This window comes from Schistocerca americana, chromosome X, assembly GCF_021461395.2.
Source record: "Schistocerca americana isolate TAMUIC-IGC-003095 chromosome X, iqSchAmer2.1, whole genome shotgun sequence".
In the NCBI taxonomy this organism is placed as follows: Eukaryota; Metazoa; Arthropoda; class Insecta; order Orthoptera; family Acrididae; genus Schistocerca; species Schistocerca americana.
In genome coordinates, this window is record NC_060130.1 from 725,747,318 (window position 1) to 725,774,922 (window position 27,605).

At 34.9% G+C, this 27,605-nt stretch overlaps 1 protein-coding gene across 12 annotated transcripts in view; it reads right to left on the bottom strand.

The window, feature by feature from the left end:
- The window catches only part of LOC124555505 (twitchin), a 367,233-nt gene that overhangs the window by 92,774 nt on the left and 246,854 nt on the right, over window positions 1-27,605 (bottom strand). For all 12 annotated transcript variants that reach the window (XM_047129451.1, XM_047129441.1, XM_047129452.1 and 9 more), the window contains 18 exons: window positions 26,819-27,400; window positions 25,951-26,091; window positions 24,131-24,295; window positions 23,575-23,710; window positions 22,432-22,598; window positions 18,245-18,526; window positions 17,976-18,159; window positions 13,551-13,702; window positions 12,105-12,204; window positions 9,943-10,106; window positions 9,311-9,592; window positions 7,723-8,022; window positions 5,767-5,948; window positions 5,522-5,642; window positions 1,839-2,117; window positions 691-796; window positions 303-508; window positions 4-176 (listed from right to left, as the gene is read on the bottom strand). In XM_047129451.1, the coding sequence (XP_046985407.1) occupies window positions 4-176; window positions 303-508; window positions 691-796; window positions 1,839-2,117; window positions 5,522-5,642; window positions 5,767-5,948; window positions 7,723-8,022; window positions 9,311-9,592; window positions 9,943-10,106; window positions 12,105-12,204; window positions 13,551-13,702; window positions 17,976-18,159; window positions 18,245-18,526; window positions 22,432-22,598; window positions 23,575-23,710; window positions 24,131-24,295; window positions 25,951-26,091; window positions 26,819-27,400 (3,722 nt within the window). The remainder of the gene's footprint in view (window positions 1-3; window positions 177-302; window positions 509-690; window positions 797-1,838; window positions 2,118-5,521; window positions 5,643-5,766; window positions 5,949-7,722; window positions 8,023-9,310; window positions 9,593-9,942; window positions 10,107-12,104; window positions 12,205-13,550; window positions 13,703-17,975; window positions 18,160-18,244; window positions 18,527-22,431; window positions 22,599-23,574; window positions 23,711-24,130; window positions 24,296-25,950; window positions 26,092-26,818; window positions 27,401-27,605) is intronic.

Consider the following 27,605-nt stretch of genomic DNA (forward strand, 5'->3'; position numbering starts at 1 on the left):
TACCCTAACAGGTTCCCTGTTAACTTTTATCCACCTTCCTGTCTTACGGTCTCGCCGCTCTACATCATAACCAATAATTGGTGAACCACCGTTGCTAATTGGAGGTGTCCATTTGATTTTGATATGATCTTTGTCACTGTCTACACCCTCTGGTTTACCTGGTCGTCCAGGAACATCTGCAAAATATCACATAACAGAGTTAATAAACAAGGAATTGTGAATAAACTGGAGTTGAATAAAAGCATATTTTATGAAAAAAGTGACTCAATATGAAAAGCTGTGATCATATGTTAACATCTTACCAAATTGGTTCTTTGCAACTACAGGCTTTGTAGTGTTCAGGGGCTCAGAGCGGCCTTGAAGATTCTCAGCTGAAACTCTGAATTCATACTTTGTCCCTTCAAGAAGGCGTGGAACTGTGGCATGATTATATTTGGGATTCACATAATTTACAGCTGGAACCCATCCACCACCATGTGTAAGGTCTCTCTTTTCAATGACATAGCCCCTAAAATATTAAAATATTTCTGGTAAATTAAGCTACATGGACCAGTCATAATATGAGACAAATAGTTTGTTTTGTCAATCCAACCAGTACATGAGAACAAAAATGGCTATATCAAGTACAAAACGTATCTCTTGTTTTCAACATCATACAGAAATGCTGTTAAGCAGTACTAAAATACATACGTTATTTCACTGCCTCCATTATCTTTTGGTGGTTTCCAAGAAAGAGTAACACTGGAACTTGTAATTTCTTCATATTCTAATGGTGCTTCTGGAGGAGATGGGCGATCTGTCAACATAATATATTATTAACTACAAACATAATTCCTATACATTTATTGGAGATATGCTAGAGAACAATCACAACTGTATTCAGAATTTATGGAAATGTCATGAGCTTTTTTTAACTATCATGCATTCATATGAGAATTGATTGATAAACTATTTACAAATATAAGTCACAGATTAACAAAGACAGTAACCAAGAGTTTGTGAACAGGATGCACATTTCTTTCCTATCTTTTAATAGCAACATAACATTATAATTGAATGAAAACTATTTTTCTGGCAGATTAGCATTGAATCAAGGTGAAAAAAAACTTGTTAAATGTTGGAGACATTGATTTACAAACAAAACTTTATTCCAATGGGAGCACTTCAGAACTATTTATTTATTCACTATGTAAATAAAACTCCTGAGAGACAGAAACTATTGCAGTTAACAAAATGTAAAGCAGTTAATTACTGAAATCATACTGAATTTATATCTGAATTTATAATACAAGTTTTACAATGCAGTAATTACTGATTTCTAGTCAGTTCATACTGTGAAAAAAAAACCTTGAAAAAACTGAATATATTTGTAAATTTTAAATAAAGAAGATTGAAAGAGAAGATCAAGAACAATTATAATACTTTATCCTTATTTAGCTTGAGCTTGAGCCAATAAACCTCTTATGCACAGTAAAAAAGTTGGATCATTATGTTATGGCTGCTCTTATTACAAGTATTACATGATTTACATACTGTATTACATACAAAAATGGACTTGCAAATAATAATAATAATAATAATGCTAGAAAATGAGGTTTCTTACTTTTTCCAAGAAATTATGACTAAAGACCTAAATAAGTACCAAATGTTGGACTCCTCACACTTCAGGAATTAATTTGAATTCCTGTTTATATACTTGTTTGCTCAAATACACTTAACATTCCAACAAATGTTCCAATAATACAAGAAACTATAATTCAGTATTTAAGCTCAAAATGGAATGAAATGATACATTCAAAGTGGAAATAATGAATGTAGATGTGGCAACAAGTACTCACCTAACACTATAACTTGGAATGATCCTTCATCAAGTCCAGAGTTGTTTCGCAACTGCAGGTGGTATAATCCACTGTCTGATCGCTTTGTACTGACAGTGTGTACAATTGTGTGGTAGCCAATTGATGTGATGGTTGTTCTTTCATCTGTCTTCAATGGTTTCCCATCAACAGTCCATGTTACTTCAGGCTGAGGTTCACCAATAAAGTCTATATCAACATGGAATATCTGTCCTGCCTTAATGCGTATGTCATTTAATGGAGTTTTAATCTTTGGTGCCACTGAAATAAATTTAAATACATTATAAAATGTTATTGCTTAGTAGTAAACTATTTGCTAATTGCATGTGACTAAATTATGTTTACTCAAAAACAAAAAAATGTAAAATTAATTACTGAGAAAATGAAACTTCAGTATATTATGTCTAAACATATTACACTATAGCACAGAAGCAATAGCCACTAACATATAAATAATCAGAAACTTTCTGAAAACTAATATTTATTGACAATGAGGGTTGAGCTATATGAGGTCTGTTCAAAAAATTCTGGAACTTTGTCCACAAAATTTTTCCACACTAACCTTTTACTTACTGTGCATGGTCTCATTCAAAACACTCTCCTCCACAATTGATACATTACTCCCAGTGCCATTTCCACTTTCGGAAGCAGTCTTGGTATGCCTCTTGCTGGATTGTACAAAGCGCCATCTGCGAATTTTCTTTTATCTCGTCTATTGTTGCAAAGCTTTATCCTTTCAATGGGGTTTTTAACTTTGGAAACAGAAAAAAGTCTGCAGTGGCTAGGTATGGAGAGTACAGAGGACGAAACAACACAGTGATTTTGTTTTCTGTGCAACAGCCACACACCAACAGGGATTAATGTGCAGGTGTGTTATCATGATGCAAGAGCCATGAATGTCACCACACTTCAGGATGTTTCCTTCTCACAGGATTTCATGACATCATCCAACTAAAATGTTACATTCTTCCGTAATCTCTTGGAGAGTAAATCCTTCGATTGGCATGCACAATTTTGTTGATGTTCCTAACATGAGCTTCGTCAGCAGATGCTGAAGGGCTTCCTGACCGAGGGTCATCTTTAACTTCTGTCCAGCCATTTTTAAACCACGTGAACCATTCATAAACACTGAGTATGGCTTAAGCACTCATCACTGTAGACTTCTGCATCATTTTGTGTATCTATGTAAAGGTTTCCTTGAGATTCACGCAAAATTTATTGCAGTTGTGTTGCTCCTCTAACTATGCCATCTCGAAATCACAAACTGTGTGACACAACTTCCTACTCATTAATGGACTGAATGATAATCAACAGACATACCACAATGAAACTTCCAGCAGTTACATATTAAACACATGTGTGTGCAGTGATGTCAACCGCATTTCGCTCCAGCACACAACTGGAAGGAAATTACGAATGTTGCGGAATTTGCTGAACAGACTTCATACAAATATAAAATTTCATTCTGGCATACAAACTACCACAGGTCATGCTTCGAAAGCAAGTACTAGTTTCAAGTATCTAATGATCATTACCAGAACAAAGCAAACAAAATTTTAAATAGCATTATGTACTGTTTTTGTTGTGGCCTTCAATCTAAAGACTGGCTTGAAACATCTCTCCACACCAGTCTATCCTGTTCGAGCCTCTTCACCTCCGAATAATTACTGAAGCCTACACCTGTCTGAACCTGCTTACTGTATTCATTTCTAGGTCTCCATCTACAATTTTTACCCCTTCACACTTCCCTCCATTAAAAAACAGACTATTCCTTGATGCCTCAGGATGTGATCTATTAACTGTTCAATTCTTTTAATCAAGTTGTGCAAAAAATTCTTTTTCCCACATTTTGATTCAGTACTTCCTCATTAATTATTTGGTCTATTCCATCTAATCTTCAGACTCTACTGTAGCACCAAGCATTGCGCATTAAGTTAAATTTACTGTTACATTATTCAAACCTGATGTACTTTCATTTTGTTCAAAAATATAGTATAATTCATTAACATCACTGGGATTTCAGAATACAGCAGTATGACAACTGCAACAGGAACAGCAGAAAGTCTTATATCTACCAATACAGCCAACAATTATAAAGATCTTTTGTATCTCCACATTATCATAAGACTATGCACAACACCACAAGACATAAGTATAACTTGTAGTTTCCTATATATCTTACACTACAACATCTAGCGTACAAAGAAGGAAAATTAATTACATAAAAAACTTAAGAATATGTAGTAAAGCACATAACTATGTCTTCAGTAAATGTATCTCATATTTTAAACTTGATTCTCAGATATTAGAAAAAACTGGAAAGTCCAAAACCTTTCTACAACATTAAAGTTTTAATAAATAAACATGGGGCTTTCAAGGTGATTGAATGACCAAATTCTAAAATATTAGGAGATGCAGATGAATTATCAGAATCACCAGTAGTCAAAACCACTTCACAAATTACAGATCCCTTGGTACTTATTGCTAGTTTATAATTCAATAAAGAGGAGTTTCCTAAAGTTCAGATATTTCAAAGGTGGTATCACTGATCAACAGTGGTAACTACTAGGTCCTCTAGATCAAGGTCTTCATTCTCATTTTTTCACAGATTACAGTAGTAGACACAAGAAGACAGATGCCCAGAAGTTGGTCTTCGGTGATTTTGTCATACATTTCACATGTCTGTGACTGTGCTACAATATCTTCAGAGGTCTTCTTTATGAAGAGAATTTTTACTTGTATTTTCTACCTGGATATGTTGCAATGTTTCTCTACCTCACTTTCATTCAACTTCCAAGATGGGCCATGTCCATGTGATGCTTATGCCTTATGCAATTAGAACAAAGATCAGATGCTCAGGCCTTCAATGCAACAATTGTGAGAAAGGATCTTGAACATAGTGCTGATACTTATTATGACACCATGAGTTGCATTCAGCGAGATAAATCTGCCATTTTGATATCACTAACAATCACATTATAGGCAGGAAACAAGCTTGAAATGTACAAGGATTGGACGAAAATCAGCCATGTCCTCACCAAAGAGAACATAACAGCATGTGCCTTAAATAACTAAGGGAAATCACAGAACACTAAATCTGGATGTCTGTATGGGGATTTCAGACTGAATGTGACCACAATATAGTAATCAGTGCTCCAAAGTACTTAGATCATATATAAATGGCAATAACTTTGAACAGCTGTAAAGTGTATTTAAAATTTCAAGAGATTCTCCATTGCTAATTCATACCACTTTGCTGTCTGTTTTTTAGTTGTCATTCATATTCAGAAACATTCAAAGTAATAATGAATAACTCAGTATCTCAGCCTCAGTATGATTAAAAAAGGTATTCTCATTTTCATTAAAGATATTAAAGACAAGTAATGAGGTGCACAAGTTGTGGGCATATCTTGAGACAAGATTCAGAATATTAAAGCAATATGTTCTGAGGCATTACTTACAACGAGGCATTACTTACAACATTATAAGTGACCACAATCTAAAACTCGCATTAGACTGATACACAGAAAATAACTAAACTGTTACATCCTGCTTAGTTTCTGAGAGCAATAAAGCAATGATGTTATTTGTGTTACTGTATAAAGATAACTGTCTTATCTCACTATACACCAATAATATTGCAAGTAAAATTCCAAGTAACTTACAGTATCTAGCTTTTGCAGTTACAGTGTCTGAAGGCTCACTGGGTTCACTCTGACCAGCAGAATTTGTTGCTACAACACGGAATTCATACTCCTGACCTTCTGTCAAGTCTGGCACAGTTGCCTACAAAGTAACAGCACGTTATATTGTAACAAACAAAACATATCAATATTTGTAACATGATAAGAAAACCTTTAGATAAGTATGTGCGTATTTTTCTGTACATTTAACTGCAGGGTAAACTTACACTAGTTTTATTTGCTGGAACATGCACAGCATTCACCCAATATGGACTTCCTTTTTCTTTTTTCTGAATGATGTAGCCTGTGATGGGTGCCCCACCATCAGATTTTGGAGCTGTCCATTCCAAATCAACATGGTCCTTGTCCCAGTCCATGACTAGAGGCTTACCAGGTGCATCAGGTTCATCTGGAACATAGTGAGGAGTCAGAATTAGTTATTACAGACCATAAAACTTCATGGATTACAGTATATTTTATTGAACTGGGATTTGAGCTTCTTAAAAATTTTGCTATTTTTTAAGGAAATTTCTAAATTCTCCTTTGTAAAAGAAATAAAAACAGAAATAGTTGCTACAATTCTTCAAATGATATGCACCATTAAAGAATATTTATGTTATGTTTAAGACTGATGCGAATTTAATTAACACTTCATCAGAGTGATACCATTTGACATTTACTTAGATATAAATTATAAACTGAATAACATTTCATTATTTGAATTTTGGCACAAGATACCACTTCTGCATGATAACAGAACAAATCCTTGAAAAATGCTTCCTTGAAGTGGGAAAACTGGACAACCTGTAGTGTCACAGTGCTGAACGAATCTTTAGAAGCAATTAAAAAACCATTCACAACATTTCAGGATATAGCAGAGACAGCAGGCATGTAGAATATTGAATGTTCTCAGTTGAAACTGCTAGATATAATAACATATTTTTGTATAAATATGACAATAATAAGGAAATGAATTCCAACAAACACAAACTGGATTATCAGTTATTCAAAACAATGCTAGACTTGTTACAATACGTCATTCTGTTTAAAACTTTCTTTTGGTGATGCTCAATTTGTAAAGTACACTACATAAATAAACTTTAATGTTGTGGAAGTTATGAAATTATTTTCAAGTAACAAATTGATATTTCATAATAAAAAGTTTTCTATGGTGAGCATTAAAGAGCTTTTAATTACTTGTACTAGCACTTTATGTAAATAAACAATATTACCTTTACTATTGGAAAGCAAAATTATGACAAAATATTTCACATGATAATACTTTTCTTTTCCATTAAAAACATGAAAAAAGACACAAATTAGTTGCATGTTTCCAGTCTGAGTTGGCACTAAAAGGAGAGATATCGCTAACTAGTCACAATTCAAATTTAACTAAGCCGGATTCCCTGCCTATATTATTTTCATGCAAAAAGGATCATGAATGTACCCAATACATACTAAAACACTAATATTTCGTGATAGAGGAAGAAATAGTGTTTGTGGAAATGCAGTACCACTAAGAAGATCAAAGATATCGTTCAACTACTAATAGCACAGAGAATCACTTCTTAAAGACCAAAAGTCAGACTTTACTGATGAAGTGCAACATAATCACATTGAAGTATACAGTAGCCAACGTTTAAAATTTTTAGAATTCAAAGCAATCTTTGACTGTAAAATATTTTCTTTAATTTCATGACTAATTTTGATCTATATGCACATCTGCAGATACATCTGTCTTCCTAAACTAGTAAAAAAAAATCTTTAACCAAAGTAGGAACTATTATGTTTGTGTAATTGTCTAGGAAGATTATATAATTCAAAACTGGTTTTGAACTGTACAAATTTCAAACAATTTTTGTTCTCAGAAAGAAATTCTGAAGTTGGAGAAATGACAGAGGATTAGAAGCATCAAATCAATTGAATTCCTGCAGTGAATTGTATAAAATAAAAGAGATTGTGAGTAAATACAATATAAGGAAGAAATTCATTCACAATGGAAATGAAATCATAGTGTAAGGTTTTCTCTAATTATATAGATACTATTTGATACTAATGAACTGTAAAATAAGTTTTGAAATGTTCTACTTTGAAATTTTTATTGGCCATATAGTTAGTAGGGACTGTTTAACTACATTTTTTATTCTAAAGAATTAGAGCCTACATTTTATGAAAAGACTTACCAAACTGATTCTTGGCAATTACACCCTTCACTGTCTCAAGAGCATCTGACTCTCCAATGCTGTTTACTGCTTTCACTCGGAAGAGATATTCCTTACGATGAACGAGACGAGTTACTTCATGAGTCAGTGATGTAGACATCCCTGCATCTGACCACGTTCCTCTAGACACATCCATTTTTTCAATAACATAATGCAGAATAGGGCTGCCACCATCATCCAGTGGAACTTTCCATGATAGACGTGCACTTTCTTTTGTCACATCACTCACAATGAGGGGACCTTCAGGTGGCGATGGGCGATCTGAGAAAATATTTTGAAAACAATACCATTAAAAACTATAGAACCAGTCATGTCTCAACAAGTATAAGGATTAAAAGAAATTTTTTTGGCAGTTTTGGGATTTTTAGTAAAATTACACTGCATCATATGTTTGTTTAGAGGGATCTTTATTTTAGGATTTGTGATATAAATAGTACCTCATCCATTTATGCCAGAAACATCTATAAAAAACTGAAAATTTATCATAAAGCAACTTTTCATATCTAGAACATTTCAAAGTGAGAAATGAGGTCAGATTTGTAACACATTCCTGGAATTAGCCTTTCTTATTGTGAATTATAGTAAATAATGCTTGTGTGTTAAAGTATAAATAATACAATGAAAATTAAATTTAATGCTGGTTATTCAGAAAATGCTGGGGATGGACCAAGATGGAAGTTCTGTATTTCAACTGAGAAGTTACGACGATTTCACATGCTTTAATTTGAGAATGAAGTTGTATCAGATTTCTAACAGTCTTAAATATGTCAGTATATTGTTCCCCATATTTTGTATAGCTTACACATATGGGAAAATCCTCCTCATACCATTTACATTATAAAGAACTAAAAGCAAATTGTCCATATAAAATGTAATTCTGGTCCTTTCTGTCCATTTTTCTTACTAGCCTCAGTGTACTTACAGTTGTAAATCTGTCCATTTAAGTACATGTTATGTAATTCTGCAGGCTTTCTAGCACTAGTGGACACCAGAAGATCCTGAGGAAGATCCCAACAGAGGGGGTCGAAACATTGATCACTTTAGTAGAAATATGATGCAGCCTAATAACCCAGAAAATTTTAACTACAGTAAGTCCCAATTCTCTATTTCAGCAACACTACAAAACTTGTTGGCATAGAAGACACTCACCAGAATGACAACAAAACTAAGACAAAGCCTGGCATAGCAAGGTACATGCTAGTAAGGACCATAAATTCACACAGGGTGAATAATCTGTGAATGTTTAGTATATTACCTGTCTCTACTCAGACAATGCCACTGAAATTTTTAAAAATAAAACTGTATAACTAGTTCTCATACAATTCATTTTACAACATCAAAGAGATCTATGAAATGCACAATAATGACAAGTTTTTTGAAGCTGCACCCACTGATTTGCCTATACTGTTGTTACATACCCATAACAAAGCCTACATCATGCATATGATCAATGGCAAATGAGACCTGTTAACTCTTCATGAGTAAATCAATATCTTTTATTATACATAATGTTTTATATTACATAAACTTATATTTATTTTTGACTAACCAAGTACTGTGACATTAGCTGATGCTGATGCCTGTCCATATTTGTTTTCCAAAGTGAGAGTGTAACGACCAGTATCAGCTCGCACAGAGAACAATATTTCAAACACAGTACTCTTAGTAGTTGTATGGATATCAGCTCGGACACCAGGTTCCACTTTCTTGCCATTGACAGTCCATGTAGCTGTAGGCTTTGGTGAAGCTTCTATTGGGATTGTGTAATTTATTCTCTGACCGGCACGTACAATGAGATCCTGTAGAAGTGTTTTGTCAAACACAGGACTCTCTGCAATAGATATAAAACCAGCTTAGTTTTTATTAGTTACAGCACCAGAATAATATTAACAGAGCATCAACCAAAATAAAATGTAATGTGAATAACATACAAACAAATCTCATCACAAGTATTTTTTTTTTTCATTTAATTATTTGATGGAGTAACTTGAAGAAAGGAATGTAGAATTTAACAAACCATCAACATCTTTGTCATATGTGATGGAGTGAGTAGTAACTCAACTGCTTAATGATAAACTTCAAAAACAGATTAAAGATATTTTTCTATGCCACTAGTTACTCAAATACCTTTGTAAAATTAACTACAGATGTTTCTAATGTTTCACACTGTATCATACTTACGGAATCTTGGCTTGGCAACAACAGAAGCTGATGGTTCACTAGGTTCACCTGGACCTCCTTTGTTTACAGCAATGACGCGGAATTCATATTCTTCACCTTCAGTTAAGTTTGGTGCTGTTCCCTTTGTCTGGTTACCTGGAACTTCTGCAGCTTTCTCCCATGGCCTTCAAGAAATATCTTCTATTTTAACACTGTACTTTCAAAAATGTGTTATAGAGGTATTATATATTTCGTTGTAGGCATTGGGTGACATGTTGATACATACAGAAGCAATGTTTGTATATTTTTGTTTGGCCAATGATTTAGTCAATAATCAATGTCTACATTTTTCATTTATAAGAACAACCTTCAGAAATCACCTCTAGCCAAAACAGTTAGCTGCACATGAATGCTGGAGAAAGCAGCTGCGTGGGAGACTTTCTAGTTGTAGACAATAAGCAGTGAATACATGCTGAGAAATGTATGCCACATCCACTCGATAACATATCCCAGGTAGCTCTGGGTGTGAAGGCCAGAGACATTACTTTCTCCAACATTCACGTCATCCTTTGCTCAATTTACTATTAAACCTTTTGGGCAGTTTCATTAAATCTATTTAATGTGATCAGTTTATATATGAATTAGATAGCTTTATGATCTTCAGCATTCATTTGTGAGTTGTTATGAAGTAGTGGTATCACCATAAATATTAGTTTCCACAAAAAATAGCACATAATGTTTCAGTCCCTTCCAGCATTATCTATGCTTTGTTTGATGTTTTGTATATACTGAAAAGTATCCTATATATTACACCATGATTCTTCTTGACATCAAAATTGTTTTCATTCATTCCTCATAATAATTTATTTTATAATCATATTTTATGAAATAATTACAGAATACTACGTGTTCGCAAGACAAACACACATTTTTGATATGGCTGTGTTAATAAATCAAGAAAAACTAGCTATTTTAGTATTCCAGACATTTAGAACGCCAAAGGCAGGGACATCCTACCAGTATTATTGAATTAGGCACTAGCATTGCACTTGGTATCTCGATCTTGGGAATCAGTATACATGACTTCAATCTGGCTCTAAAAATTAGCTGCATATGATTCTGACTGCACAGCAATGCGTCATGGATATCATACTTCACGAAGCTCTTTTCTCATAAAACAGTATTGTGAAGCAGCCATGGGGCAGTAGAATGTTATTTTTCTTGCAATCTTTATCAGTGAATGCTATAGGCTGAAAATAATTTTATGTTCTACCCTAATGAGACTGCATATTTTCCCGTATTGGTAATTAAATTATTTGTTCAATGTGTTTTATAATCACTTGCACAGTCACATGAAGCTACACCAATGGCAGTTTTAATTCCTTTACTGTAAGCCTCTGGGATAATTAATAATTTTTGTTGTTGCCTGTTCTATATATGACAGGCAGACTTTGCATGATACATATGCAGGAGGTAAATCAGCTAAAATTATCCACAACTGGTTTTATAATTAATATTTTTCTTTCCAAATTGTACAATGTAATTAAGATCCTTAATAGGTGATTACACCCATTATTTTGTTGTTGTTGTGGTCTTCTGTCGAAAGACTGATTTAATGCAGCTCTCACTAATAGTCTATCCTGTGCAACTGTCTTCACCTTTGCATAGCTACTGGAACCTGTAGCCATCTGAACTTCCTTACTGTACTCAAGCCTTGGTGTCTCCATGCCATGTTTACCCCTCCATTGCCAAACTGAGCATAAATTATTTACTTCTAATAACATTAACAACAATCAGACATGGTTTTCTTGCCATAGTTTTCAAGCAGTTTTACATCCCAATTCAGATGACAGCTTTACTGCTTCGCTTAATCGTATAATACACAGACAGCATCAACATGTTAGTAATTATATCTATAGCTACCTCATGATACCTAACAATGAATCTCTCTGGCCTGTAGAAAACAGAATTATAATTACAATTAATTAGAATGCCATGAGAATACCATCACGCTATTATTGCAAACAGGTATGGTTAGGCACTCTTAGCAAAGCAAGAGAAGTATTTATACCAAGTATAAACAAATGTCACTGCATACGAAAAATGCCTTTTACTGAAATCCCTGATTTCTCAGTTTAACATAACTTTTAGTAATATCAAAGTTGAAAAGTATACACACGTACCCAAATCTTGTGCGCTTCTCAATTATGTAGGAGGTTATAGGTGAACCACCATCCTTTTTAGGTGCAGTCCATTCAAGGTCAACATGATCCTTATCCCAATCTGGAAGAATTTTGATAGTTATACAGATACATAGCTTAACAGAGAAATACAATGTGTTCTAAATTATTATATTGCATAGCTCCAATCATTACAAACTATTTATTACTATTATTGTTGTTGTTAGTCGAAGACTGAACTGAATATATTCCTTAAAATCAGTTCCATTACAATACCCAACACCTGTTACAATTTAAAACTTTCTTTTTCTTCATCTGTTATTAACAATAATCATTTAGCATGAAACAAAATTTTCATAGAAGCTCAATCTATAGGAGTAATTATACATTCAATAAACAAAAGTTATTGCATTGAAATAAAATCATTCTCAAAATAAGAGCACAGGAAAGAATATTGTATTTCATATAAGGAATGCTCACTGAAGGTGTAAGTCCAGAATTAAATGACTTGGGCCAATTCAGATTATACAAGGATTTATTTTTAATGGACAGGGCATTTACCATGCACTAATATTTATGGAAGTTTTTCTTTATCAGGTGTGTATAATCCTGTGTGCTACGCAGTTTTTCTTTATCAGGTGTGTATAATCCTGCGTGCTACATCAGTTATCAAGGCTGAAGTTTCAAAGTTAGAGGTAGTCTAAGAGCGGATTATATGATTTGGACATGAGATTTGAAGCAACAGAAATATTCTAAGTATTATCACCAAATTACAGCGAGTTACTAATGTTAAAGTGAAATTACAGTAGATGGTATCCATGTTCACAAATTTCATTTGAATTTCTTTGTAGTCATTATTTCCAAATGATAAATTAACAGGAATTTCTTTTCAAATGTTTTAATTTATTTTTCTGTAGCATTAACAAAAATAAATGATCATAATTGAAATTATCACTTTGGCATTAAGATAAGTTCATTTAATAACTCCCACATGTACATATAATCACAAACACTGCCACTGTCATGTTTTGTGAGTGTGAAACAACTACCATACGTTGTCACACAGAATTATTGGCTCTTTACTACACAAATGTGCAACATACATAAAAAGCTGTTTGGTACACGACACACTGGGAAACCATTGCACCCTACTGAAACAAATACTTATACTTCTTGTCAGAGATTCATTCTGAGGGAACCCATCTACAGAAAAACAATTCTCGAGTACCAAAAACAATAAAATCAGGAAAGGATATGGAAGAGTATAAGGAGAAAGAGTTCTGTGTGTGTGTGTGTGTGTGTGTGTGTGTGTGTGTGTGTGTGTGTGGGTGGGTGGGTGGGTGGGTGGGTGGGCGCATGCGTATGTGTGCATGTACATGCACACACACTCTAAGGGCATGCACAAGACATTGATGTGGTTTTCATTTTAAAAAATCCCTATTTACTCACCAACTAGTTCTGGTGTTCCAGGTTTGTCAGGCTTGGAGAAAGGATCTTTTGCAGTTATAGTCTGAGTTCCAGTCAATGGTTGAGATTCTCCTTGCTTATTAACTGCACGAACCCGGAAATTATAGTCATGCCCTTCTATCAGATGATCAACCCTAAAAGTTTAAGATTTGAAAGTGGAAGAGGTTAAGCTGTCATTCATAAAATGCCATCAGAAACAGGGAAGTGTAAGATATTTACATACACTAACTAATGAATACTTAAAATAACTGCAAATAATAATGATCTTTCAAAAAGTCACCTATCAAATACTTAGTACATGTATGAAGCAGATAAGAACACACTCTCATCAGACCAAAGGAACTTTAAGCCATCTGATCATGCAAAAAAATATAAATACATGCCAGATGTAATAACATTTATTATGTGGATCATAACTTAGATTTCAATGGAGGCATGTGTTACAAATCTATGGTTTTTAAATGCATAGATTAGATTTATATTTGTCAGTGAGACACAGAAAGATTTTAGATATTATAATTCAGACATATGCTTTGTCTATGAACTTCCAGTATGCTGGAATAATTGCAGGTCAGCAACTTCTCTTAATCAGTACAATGAAAATCCAGCCAAAGTTGCAAATTTCACTTTTTTTTATTTACTCGATGACTAGTTTTGGGTCAAGATCTACTTGGTGTGATGATTTGCAAATGGATCCTGACATGAACTAGTCATTGAATAAATAAAAAAAGTGAAATTTGCGATGTTAACTGGTTTTTTGTTGATATGCTTTGTTGTTAATTGTAGATGTAGGCACTAGTTCTCATTAGTAACACAGCAGCTGCCTCATTCTGCAAAATGCATTACATTTATAAACATGAATTTAAAGGGAAACTAACAACACACAAGTAACTACTGATTATATTACTATACCCTGCACCAATTCAACACTGAAGTTACAAATCGCTGTATCTTAGAGAGCACTGAAAATAAAGGATACACTCACACAATGCCTCACAACCATTTTTTCCCCAGGAACAGGTGTAGACCATAAATCCATATTTTATTTATTCATTTATTAGTGTGTGTGGATGAAATACTGTTACAGCTCATAGTAGTAGTTCATGGATCAATGTCCAGATTATCAAAAAATTCAGCCTTTTTTTCCCATGAGAAACTCCACTGGAATGGTGACAAATCATCAAATTGTTCTTATGTGAATTAACTGATGGACAGGTTTTCTTCAGAATCACAGTTGGTATTATGAGAAGGTTGCAAGCCAGTTATCTATTGTCAGTTTACAGTTTTAACATGCCATGTACTCTCCAGTGTTGCTCTGCATTTCTTTCATTTTAATTAAGGGATTAACATTATAAAGATTTTTCCAGCTGACACTAATGTCATGATGAGCAGGTAGGTGATACAGCTAGACAGCTTCCTTATTTCACAAATATGAGCACTTTTAATTACAGGAGCAGAAGTTCAGTGTGGGTGGTTGCAGGTAATTAGTACATGTAATTGTTGTGGTTATGACATCTAGTTTTATAGAGCTGGAAGTCAAGATATCTTGCATGGATGATGTTGGTCCCAACTCTAGAGCAATATTTCCCCACACAGTTCATCAACTCAGTGGAATGGCTTTCCAGTTCTAAATTGAGTATAAGCTCACAAAAAATTTTCAGTTTGAACATACCCAAAAACATTTGCTTTGGTCTGTGGCATTAGTGCTACACATATACTGATCAGAGGAGACATTATGAGAAAACATGTGACAGCATTATTAAGTGCCAGTTGTGAGCCTCGACTACATTATTTTTTCACATGAAATTAATTTATTTAAATCCACCTAATCTCAATTACATTTTTGTTTTGTTTTGAGCCAAGTGGTGAATAGTTTCAACACTACTGTTTGTCTCCAAACCAGATCTAATGAGGCTACTGGATCAATAAATATGACTGGTGTTTTCTGCTGTTTGAGCAGTTTCTGTATAGCTCTAGCTATAGCAATCATTCATTTGTATGTTCATTTGTGGACAATGTTGTCTAATGCATGTTCAATGATTACGTTTTTCATAAAATACAGATGTAGAAACAAGAACATATATCTATCGAACTACTTTATTTACCAATGGGTTCACTGAGAATAATAATTTTTATGTATGTCACTTCACCAACCATTTTCCAACCTTTTAAACTTGCGTGGTATGTTTTTAGTTTGTAAAATGCTTGTAAATAATGCAAATGGTCAAGAATTTAGATAAATTTTCAATAAATTCTGTATGAATACTGTTAAAACTAAATGCTCTCCTTACTCTCATTCCTTTCTGAGCTGTTGCTACTTCCTTATGTCCCTAACAGGGCAAGTACTGTGCCTTAATATTTAAAGGCTTCATTGAGTGCTCTCAATTCCTTTATTCTAATTATATGTGTTTGAATCTGCAAGACTCTTAAGTGAAGGACAATGTTTATGAATGACAGTTTAGAGACTTTTCAGCAAGGACTAAGCATTCTACTTGAGCCATTGGCTGTATATCTATCCCCATAAACAGTCTAGATCATAAGTAACAAATACTATTTTCTTGAGACGACATAGCTCCTTTGTAGGTTTCAAAACAGAGTCTGGAAACAAAATTTCCAGAAAAGAAGTTTTGCTGTGGTGTTTGGGAAATAAAATATAAGCACAACAAATATATGATCAGGTATGTGACTGGATTGAAGACTTCCCAAGATATAGAACTTACTGTGTATACCTCAATGTGAAGACATCACCATAAGCAAACACAAACTCAGGTCCTCAGAGAAATATGATAGCACTGTTCCTACTTACAGTAAAAAGAAATAACTTAATGCATAAAATCAGTCGGTCTCTGAGATCCATTGCAAATTGTATTGTTGTGTGCTATCGAATGACACTTGGAAAGACTTGTAGCACAATACAAGAAAACTTGCAGAAATTCAACATTCCGTGAAATTAAAACTAGTAGTATAATACACATTAATAGATAAGAAGTGTTCATATTGTTCCCATACAGCATCAGAGATAAATTATTAGAGCCTCTCACAACAACCAGATGAAACTGACCATCTGAAGAGAAATAAAATAGTATGACCACACAAACTAAATACCAAAGACACAGTGGAAGAATTCTGAAATAAGTACCTCGTATGTGAAGGAGGTTGCTTACAGTATCTTGTCTTATATACACCATCAATCCAAAAAGTTCTGAGAGTGCCATAACTATGTTTGCAGCTTGAACTAACAATTGTAAACAATAGGTGTACGATTGATCACTCAGATGCGAGGAGGCAGTTTTAAATAGTGGCTGTGTGACTGTAGTTGTCAATGTTGTTGTGTCACAAAACACACTGGAGCAACAGCTATAAATGAAGTGTCCAAGACATCCGCCAGAATGTTTTGAAAAAGAGAACAATGTGGCAAACTTTGTTCTGCACACCTCGATTCCCAACCAAAAATGACAACATGTGAAAACATGCAGCAGCTTGGCTGAAATGCAAACACAGACAATTCGTTTCCTACAAAATTATCACAGGTGACGAGACTTGGTGTTATAAATATGATCCTTCCACAAAACGACAAAGTCCAGAAATTTATATATAGAGTCAAGACTTTAATGATATGACTTACATTCAGTGTCATCAGCAAGTTGAACATCTCAAAGTAGTATTTTTCTGACAGTTCCAATTGGTTTTATGAATATTCTGTGCATTCTACTCAAGTGGAGGTAGAACACCTGGAGCATTAAAACCACCATATTAACTTTAGCCTAGATTTTTATTAATCCAGTGGCGAAACTTTTTGGACAGGTGGGGTATTCCTGTGTTAGGGAATGTTACCAAATCCCTCTTCATCACAAAACTCCACTTGAAAGTTGCTGCAGTAACATGAGGGTCTTTTGTGAGGGAGAGGGAAGACTGAATTAATTCACTTATGACTGAAAGAAATGAATCAGAGTTTTGTATGATAATGCACATAAGTATTCATTACCAAATGCTATCATATTAATACCTAATATACTTGTGAATATGAGGAGAGTTAAAGGAATGGTGCATACTTCTAGATCACTTCATCATGCGTCAATCTCATGGACTGAATTCCAGAACCTGCAGCAATGTATTATTGATTATCATAAATTAATTAGATGAGGAAGTTGAACCAGTGGTTTGCTTCATGATTTGAAGAAAACTGGTAGTCAACATGCATGTACAAAAGTTTACAGGTTGTTTCTTTCCATGCCACATTCAAATGTGTTAACAAAGCACAATGTCACAGTTGAATACACGATATATTAACAAATATGACATTTTCTATTTTCTGAAGGTTTATATGTAACCATAATCTTATAACTATCTTATTATGGAACGAAAAGCAAATACTGTCACAATAAAAGTTATATTAAATACAATTACCTCATTGAAGTTCCATTACATTCACCTACAGGCACCCAACGCATATTTTCAGTATCAAGTTTTTCCACTGCATAATGTGTTATTTCAGAACCACCATCATCCTTTGGAGGTCTCCAAAACAATGAGCAAGATGATTTTGTTACATTGTCTGGTTTCAAGGGCCCTTCAGGTGGTGTTGGAACATCTGCAAATTTTTTTAAAATATATTTTGTAACTCTATTGTTCAGAGCTTAATTTTGCACAATGAAGCAAAAAAGGGTAAAACTAACCAAGCACTGTAACATTAACTGTTGCAGTATCCACACCATTGATGTTCTTTGCAGTAATTGTATATGTGCCACTATCTGCCCTTTTTGCATCAGTCACTCGAAGTTTTGTGTTGTAATCTTCATTGACAACTTTGATTCTATCAGTGTTAATCACTGCATCCCCTTTGAGAGACCACTGTTTGTTTGGTGGTGGTTCGCCAATAACTGGCACATCAAATTCAAAGTTCTGTCCAGCCCGTACTTTAATATCCAGCAAAGCATTTCTGTCAATATGTGGAGCCACTGGAAAAGAAAAAAGCTTGGTACTATAAACTGTGTCTAAGAAAACAAATATGAATACATCCTTAAGAAAAATAACTGATTCTTGATATAATACTATAAATAACTTAAGCATAAATAAACATGTATACATGTGTTTATGTGCGCGCACACACACAACACACACACACACACACACACACACACACACACACACACATATATATATATATATATATATATATATATATATATATATATATATATATATATATATGTCATTATGCATTTAAAAAAAAGACAAAAGCTTTTTGCCATATAAAATATAATGTAAGCCATTCATCACCCTTCTGTAGCTATTATTCAAAATCCAATTGGTTTCTATTCACACAATGAATCGATTTTGTATAGGTAATGCAATGTCTTCAGGCAAAAGAGACACTCTGTAAATAGTGTCCTCATCTTTAAAACATTGCAATCAATGCACTATGAAACATTGCAAAAATTTCCCCAATGGCATATGGCATTGAAATACTTAAATATAACAAAAAAGAATTATCTAAAAACATTATTTTCATGTTGTATCAAATATTGATACCTGTAAACCTTGGGCAAAGAAAGACAAAAATAAAATTGTAGTAATATTGTGAATAACTGATCATACTAACTAGCGATGCTCTCACTGAGATGACTCTGTTAACATACAGGCATAAGAGGCACACTACAAACAGAAGTGGCAAAAGAGGGAAATATGATATGGTAGAAGCAAGTAACACATAAGTGGATTAAGCTGTTACTTCTCTGAAGGTAACATTAAAACACATGGCATGGAAAAAACTGTCTATGCCAGTAATATAAAATTCTGTGCTTTAAAGCACTTTACTGTGGAATACTACTCTGTTTATGATAGTGGAGACTACATTTGTTGATAAAAATTACAACCAAAAAGTTGATACTTTTCATAATAGTTCCACAACCAGGTAAGATGAGTGCAAGAAATTAATCCGTTATAGAAGTACATAAACTAAACAGTCACCAAGGAGTTTTAAAATGTGTAGTGTGTGGAATAATTGCAGGGTGTGCTGTGTGCCCTGATTTTATTAAAGTCTGCAACTATCCAGATTTTTTCTTCAATTTATTTAGTCTGAGTTATGCCCTAAAATTTAGTTGTTGTGGTGTGGATTGCAGCCCTTTCCCAACTGTGGCTCTGTATGCTTTCCAGTTAGAATCCTGCAGGTCGATATGGAAATTTAGTTGTGGTATGTGATTCAAGTGGACTCTGAAAATCATTGGCATGTAATCAGAAGAGAGGGCATTAGGCATTATTGGATAGACGTGCTGTGGTAACCTTGTTATGATAGTAACATCAATTTCATCAGGCATCTCTCTGTTGAATGGATGGCTGGGTCTAAAATTAAAGTGCTATAGTGTTGTGCCCCTTAGCAGCCCTGAGTAGGCAACTGCCACTTGTGTTTGCCATTTTGGAATTCTAATCTCCATGTTTTGCACTGAAATCACTACCAATGAACTTCTTTCAATTGAGGCCATTTAATTAGAGAAGTCAACCGGTTTGAGTAGGACAACAGATGGATGATATATGCCAACATATGTAATTCACTTTTAGGATGTCCTCACAGTGACACTTAATGGTTCCACCTCTGTAGTGCAATGAGATGAATGTGGTGGTGACAGAAATGTGTGAACATAGACTGCTTTGCCATGTTGTGCAGTAAGTGGGTCAGTGCAATAACAGTTATAATTTACAGCTAGCATCTTGCTGCCTGATCTTAAGTATGCCTCACACACCAGGCACACATCAATAATGTCACTGTGGAGAAACTGTTTGCCCCATATTCAATATGAACACTGTTTGCTTTCCACATGCAGATCATCAACCCATCTGGCAGCTATGCTGGTGTTCTGTGTATAGCCTCCACAGCTGTCTATAATGCAGCTGTAACTTGTTGTTGCAAGAGGTCCAAGGTAAACTGTTTGATTGTATTTTGCAGTGTGTTGTTTTGTCTCAGAGTTCCTCCAAATTGGATCAGTGTGGGTATCAAATTGCTGACCAATGTGGCATCAGTCTTTTGGAACTAAAACTATGAGATAATTGTTGGCTGACTCTACCACTCAAGGCATCATCTGAGATGCCAGTTGATTTGTTGTTTTTTTTTGCTTGTCTGTGAAGAGCATATGTCACACTGCCTGTTGGTGGGTAGCTATTGGTAGGTCTTGTGTCAGATTAGACTCATCCATACATGTGACTCCTTAGTGTCTGGAGAAGCTGCAGCACCATAGCTCATATCAGTTCCAGATTTAGTTGCTTTCAATGACTGAGTGCACTGTTACTTGGAAATGTTCTTGAAGGATTCACATTTTTTGTAACTGAAGTTGTGCACCTGGTGGTAGTTAGCACACTTGTGATGACTGTCAGTGCATTTCACAGAATGCATCAACATGGCACAATGATGCGACTGCTACTGGGAAATGTTCTTGAAGGGTTCACATTTTTTGTAACTAAATTCATGCACCTGGTGGCAATTGGCACACTTGTGATGACTAGCAGTGCATTTTACAGAATGCTTCAGCCTGGTACAATGTTGTGCTAAGTGCCTGATAGCTTGCAACCTGAGCATTTTGTTGCGTTCTGTTCAGCTTGGAATTTTTTTAGAGTCACTTGGCCAGTAAAAATATAAATCCCCAGTATGATCTCCTTATGGTCTTCCAGTTTGTCTAGTGCAACCAAAAGCAACAGTAGTGGTAGCATGCCCATCCTTGTGCCAAATTGTGTGTGGTGATACCAAGCCCTTCCAGTTTCTGTCATACATTCTTTGGTTCCATAAAAAAGGAGAAGCTATTAAGGAACAATTTCAGCAGCTTTGTCAGTGTCAAAGTATGTGTGAAGCACAGTAGTTGTTTATGCATTAACATCTTCATGGCCATCCTATAGTTATTAGGCATACTCAGGTAAACTTAATACATTATTTTGCTCATTAGCAATTAACCAAAATTGTAACATAGACTTCAGTACTAGTGCGGGTCTTAAGCTTCTTGTGCAGGTTCACATATTTGCATTCATGTTTGTGTACAATTTGCTGTACCAGAGGTTTCATTTTGATCAAAGCCTCTTCCAATGGTATCCCAAAAACATCAACTATCAGGTATCAGTTGCTTGTGGTGATAGGTGTGGCACTGGAGAGCTGTGTTGGGCAGGCAGTGTGTTTTTTTTTTTCTCCACATGTATGAAGTTTGCTACACCTTTACTCGTCTTCTACTTCTACTATTTCTTCTTCTTTCAAGCCACTGAGAAAAGTCGTCAGCATTTCTTCACATTTTCATGTGAAAATGTTTTCATTAGACAAATTCCTCAAATTTCACAAGAAGGTGGCAGGGTGGGACATCAAAACTTTGCCAATAACATTGCAGCAAGTGTGTCATCTTTCCACAAATTATTTTATCACAGGCTATTCTCATATCACTGTCTCTTAATTGTACGATGCTGCATCTTCCACCCTCTTCCCTTGTTCATGTATCTCAAATCACAAGAAAACAATATTTCAGCATTGTAAATAAACATTCACATATTGATCCTGCAGAATATTTTACCATTGAAAATAAATATTCACAGATTGTACAGAACAGGTTACTTCATGACTAATTCATATGGTGGTAAACATGAACACACAAATTCCTATTGTAAGCATTTCACTTTACTAATATGTGGGAAACAAAGAAGAGTTAATGGATGGAAATAAGAATAATAAGCAAATTAACAGACAGAAATAGCTAACTGATCACATCAATTGCAGCCACTTTACGATACGTACTATAATACGCAGATTATAAAAATATAAGAGCATTAGTTCTGAATTCCGACCTTTGATCTAAAAAAAAGTTCACTAATTTGTTGTATTTAATAACGCACTTACAGTTCTTTGGTCGTGCTGTATGTGGTTTTGTTGGTGCACTAGGTTCACTAGGCCCTGCTTTGTTAACTGCACGAATTCTAAATTCATATTGGTTGCCCTCAATAAGATCTGGAACCTTGCCTGTTGTAACATCACCTTCCACCTCAGCACATTTCTCCCAGTTTGGACTATAACAGAAAAATATTGCATCATTATAGTTTTTGCAACAGTGTCTTGGATGCCAAAAAAAATTGTTGTTTTCTTGCAGTAAGAATTTTTAGCTAATGAGGAAGTGTGTGAAACTGATAGAAAACTTTAAATAGTTTGCATGGAATATTTAACAGAGCTGGCTGAGGCAAAATGGTAAAAATCTGACACTGTTCTCAGTTTTAGTGAACTATAATAAAGTATCTACAAAGAGGTTACAATTAAATGTGGGTCGTAGTATTCCTTTACTACTGATGGACAGATATGTATGTGTGTGTGTGTGTGTGTGTGTGTGTGTGTGTGTGTGTGTGTGTGTGTGTGTGTGCAGTTAATTCGATTCTCTCATATTCTATAGGTCACATGCATAGTAAGTTGTGGCAAGAATTTTTTCTAATGCTTAGATTTAACAGTTTCTGTTCCTTAAGTGTTTGCTGATAATGATGACAAAGGTCTCAGAATGTTAGCCTATGGTAACTTTCATATTTTTATTTATGAAAATCATAAGAAATAATATTTAAAGCAGTTCTAAATTTAGACAGAAATTACTGTACTGTAGTCCAGTGTTCTGTGCTAAGCCTCACATGTATTCATGGTATCTAATAGAGAGGCATAAGTGAAAATAGTGATTGTGATGATAATCTGCCAAGATTGGTAACTCCTTGATTCTCAGATAACATCCAAAATTATGTTTTAATGTCCATATGAAGTCCTGTCAGGTGGCTTACATTAGCTGTACATACAAAACTAACATTGTTAACACACCATAAAAAAATGTAATCTCAATCTTTAGAGATCCATGTAGCAATCTCAGTTGGGTGCATGCATAATTTCATGTTTTGTATAGCAACTTCATAAAAAATTCAGTTGTTTCAATGTACTGTATTTGACACACTAATCCAGTTTATATACATGCAATTTTATTAGCGACAACAGCAAAAGTTATAGAAAGCACTTTACCTATATTTGTCCTTCTTTTCAATTATGTAGCCAGTAATGGGTGACCCTCCATCTTTTTCTGGCTTTGACCATTTCAGTTCAACAAAATCTTTATCATAATCCGTAATTTCTGGAGTTCCTGGCTGACTTGGTTCATCTGTAAAACACAAACACAAAAATGTTTAGGTACCATGAAACCCAATTATCAGATTTACTCGCAAATTAGTGGTAAAGCACGATTTTAGCTGTGTGTATGAAATATAATAATTACTGACCTCTTCATATTCAAAAATGGTGCTACACTAAATGAAAAATTCACAGACCTACATTATAAAACATTGCACACTCATCCTGTGCATGGATTGTATGAACATTCATAAAAAATGCAAATTATTGCAAATGTTGAACCCAAAACTTTGCAGTGCAGTAATTTATCTCTGCAATAGTCCTGTACTTTGAAAACTGAACTATGACTGCAGCATCTTTGAATTCTATGCATAATTTTTACTTTCAACAAAATGACATTAATGAAACTGAAAAACAATTTAATACAGCAGAACAATGGTAGATAACTAACCAAATGGATTCTTTGCCTCAATTGCTTGTGCTGTTGTTAATGGCTCTGATTTTCCTTGCTTGTTGACAGCACGGACTCTGAATTTATATTTGTGTCCTGGAATGAGCCCATCAACCTCTAGAGATGTCTGAGGACCCTCTGTTTCTCCTGCAGGTACCCACCTTCCTGGAATTCCAAATGCAAAGTTGATAAAGGCAGTAAAATAGTTTAAAATATACTAGTTTCTTTTAGGTTTACATATAGACACTCAGAAATTTAGCTCAAGTGGATTAAAATCAGGGCAAATTCATGTAATCTTTTTAAAGTACTGACCAAACTATCATTTTAACCAAAATTTTCATTTATGCTACATCCATTATATAGTGATCAAGTACGTTAATAATTTTATTTAATAAGATAACACCAAGAATATAGGAACCACAGCAGCATCTTGGGGAAATCCATGAATAAGTACATTATATTCTTCCAACGTTAATGCATCTGTAACTAGTTAAGATTACTTGCATTGCTTACTGGAAATTGAAATGTCGTGTGGCTAGGGCCTCCTGTCAGGTAGACCAGGCACGGTGCAAGTCTTTTGAGTTGACGCCACTTCAGCAACTTGCATGTTGAATGCATTACTTACCCAACTGACAGTGTAGTTACTTCGATGACGCATGCCATTTCAAAGTTTGGGGTCAACTTGGCCAGAGGATCATAATGGAGAGACTATAATTATGCCAACAAATATCTGAACCTGCCTATTTCAATGAGAAAAAAGCAGGAGGATAAGTGTTTAATGTCCCAATGACAATCTCAGATAAGAAAAAGATGGGGAAGGGAATCAGTCATGCTCCTTTACAAAGGAACTATCATACCATTTGCCATAGTCAGTTTAGAGAAATTATGGAAAACCTAAATCTGGATGGCTAAATGAGAATTTGAACCTTTGTCTTCCCAAATGCAAGTCCTTTGTAAAACATGTCCATAACAAACAAACATAGCAAGCAAGGTTCGAATTACAAACATAAATGTTTGAAATGAAGTGAGTTCTGGGAAGTAGTAATGTGGTCTACAGAAGCTTGCACATTAATGGAGTACAAGGGCAGTCAACTGAGAACAAGACACGTGGAAAAAAGTAAGAAAACTGTTTATTATTTTAAAGGTAATTGCCACATTTGCTAACACATGAACTCACTGTGAGACAAGACAGTCAGTGCCTTCAAGGAAAAATGTTTGTGGCTGCCTATGGAACCACGATTGTACCCAGGTGCACACATCTTTGTCCAAAGCAAATCGATGGCAATGAATGTATTTCTTTAGGGCTCAAAAATAGGGAAACTGCAAGAGGGGAAATCAGGACTGTATGGAGGATATGTAAGGACTTCTGCAGCATATTTAAAACAACTTTGGCAACACACGGGCCCGTCCACTAGCTTCCAAGGTTGTTTCAACTATACTGCAGTAGTTTTGCTGGGAAGCCCTTACACATCCTCCACACAATCCTGACCTCTTCCCATATTTTGGAGTCCTGAAGAAAGACATTCACTGCCATCAATTTGCTTTGGACACAGAGGTGCTCACCTGGGTACAATCATGGTTCTGCCGGCAACCAAAAGGGTTTTCCATGAAGGCGTAGACTGTCTTGTCTCACAGTGGGATAATCTGTTAACAGTTATGGCAATTACTTCTGGGATAATAACCAGTTCCCTTACTTTTTTCAATACGTCTTGCTTTCATTTGACTGCCCCTCATACAAGTTAAAGTACCATGTAAGCCACACTGCATGGTGCATACTTCACAATTTATATACAAAATATTTGTAATTGTTAATACTTTACCTGAAGCTTCGTCCATCTTTTCAACAACATATTTTTCAACAGGCTGACCACCATCATCTGCTGGTGGGTTCCAGGCTAACTTGCAACCCTCTGCATGAATGTCGGACACCTTCAGTGGACCACCAGGTGGGCTTGGTTTGTCTAAAATACAAGTAAATATCACATCAACAATATTCAATCACAATACTGCTGAGTGACAAGTGACAACAAACGCTTCTATGTGACCCATGTTATTAGGAACAAAGAAGTTTGTCATAAGGTTACTGGTTTTATTTTTAAATTAAATAAAACTTTTTTGTATATATATTCTGCCAATCCTCCCCCTACCCTCCTGCCCTACTAATGTTTGTCACACAGCAACATAACCTGCATGAACTCTTATAATGGACACAGACCCAACACACAAATCTGCTGTGATCATTGGAGTATCCAAGAAGGTGAAAATTATATGCGAATAGCTCATAAAATATGTGTTGCATCTTGGTCATTACTGTTATGCATGATACTTAAAAGATTTTTGGTATTACTGCTATTAAGGAGATGGTAAGCAGGAATGTGTGCCCTAGTTCTGTTATTTCATTTGTCTACAAACATTCAACATTATCACATAAAATTAAACTATTAGGATACAAAACTTCATAGTAAAATCTGTTTACTGTCTTTTAGCTGTGACTTTGAAGTGTACACTGGCATAGCAAAAATGCTATAAAGTCGACAGAATTTATTATTAAGTTTTCCCATTTATTTCATTGTTTCTGTTTGCCAAAATACCCATTATACATAGCATGAAATTTTTAAATTACTTCACATCCCACTAATTAAACATAGTATGAACATTTTGATGATCCTTACTTTTATCTGAACTTACCTAAAACAATTACGTTTACTTCTGCTTCATCACGCCCATTAATGTTCTCTGCCACAATTTTATACTTTCCTGACTCAGCTCTTGTCGCCATTCTCACATTAATTTTTGTATTATATTCTGCATGCTGAACTTTAATTCTGTCTGATGGTTTCACTTCTTTTCCTTGTAACAGCCATTTTGTTGTTGGCGGAGGTTCTCCACTAACTTTGACATCAAATCCAAAGTTTTGACCTGCTTTGATTCTTACTTCTATCAGATTTGTTCGATCTATTTTTGGAGCAAGATTACGTGGCTTGGCAATAATTGTTGGTGTGGCATCACTGGGTTCACCTGGCCCAGCAGCATTTACAGCGCGAACCCTGAACTCATACGGCTGTCCCTCAATTAGGTCAGGCACAGTGGCAGTTGTCTGTCCTGCTGGAACCTCCAGAGCTTTCTCCCACTGTCCATACTTGTCTTTCTTCTCTACAACATAGCCAGTGATAGGTGAGCCTCCATCATCCTTTGGTGGTGTCCATTTCAGATCAACATGGTCTTTGTCCCAGTCTGTAGCTTTTAGATCACCAGGTTTTCCAGGTTCATCTGTAAAACAACAAAGAGGAAGTGAGTAAATAAGTGAAATAACAATTTTAGTGCCACTGAAGCATTACTTTTGTAGAATTCTGTGATGTACATGTGATAGATTAACACAGATATTCTTTTCCAAGTTTAATTCACTGTAGAAAAAGACAGAAAACACCCAAAGATATGAGTGAAATGTTTATCATTTAAAAGTTTTCTCTACAAA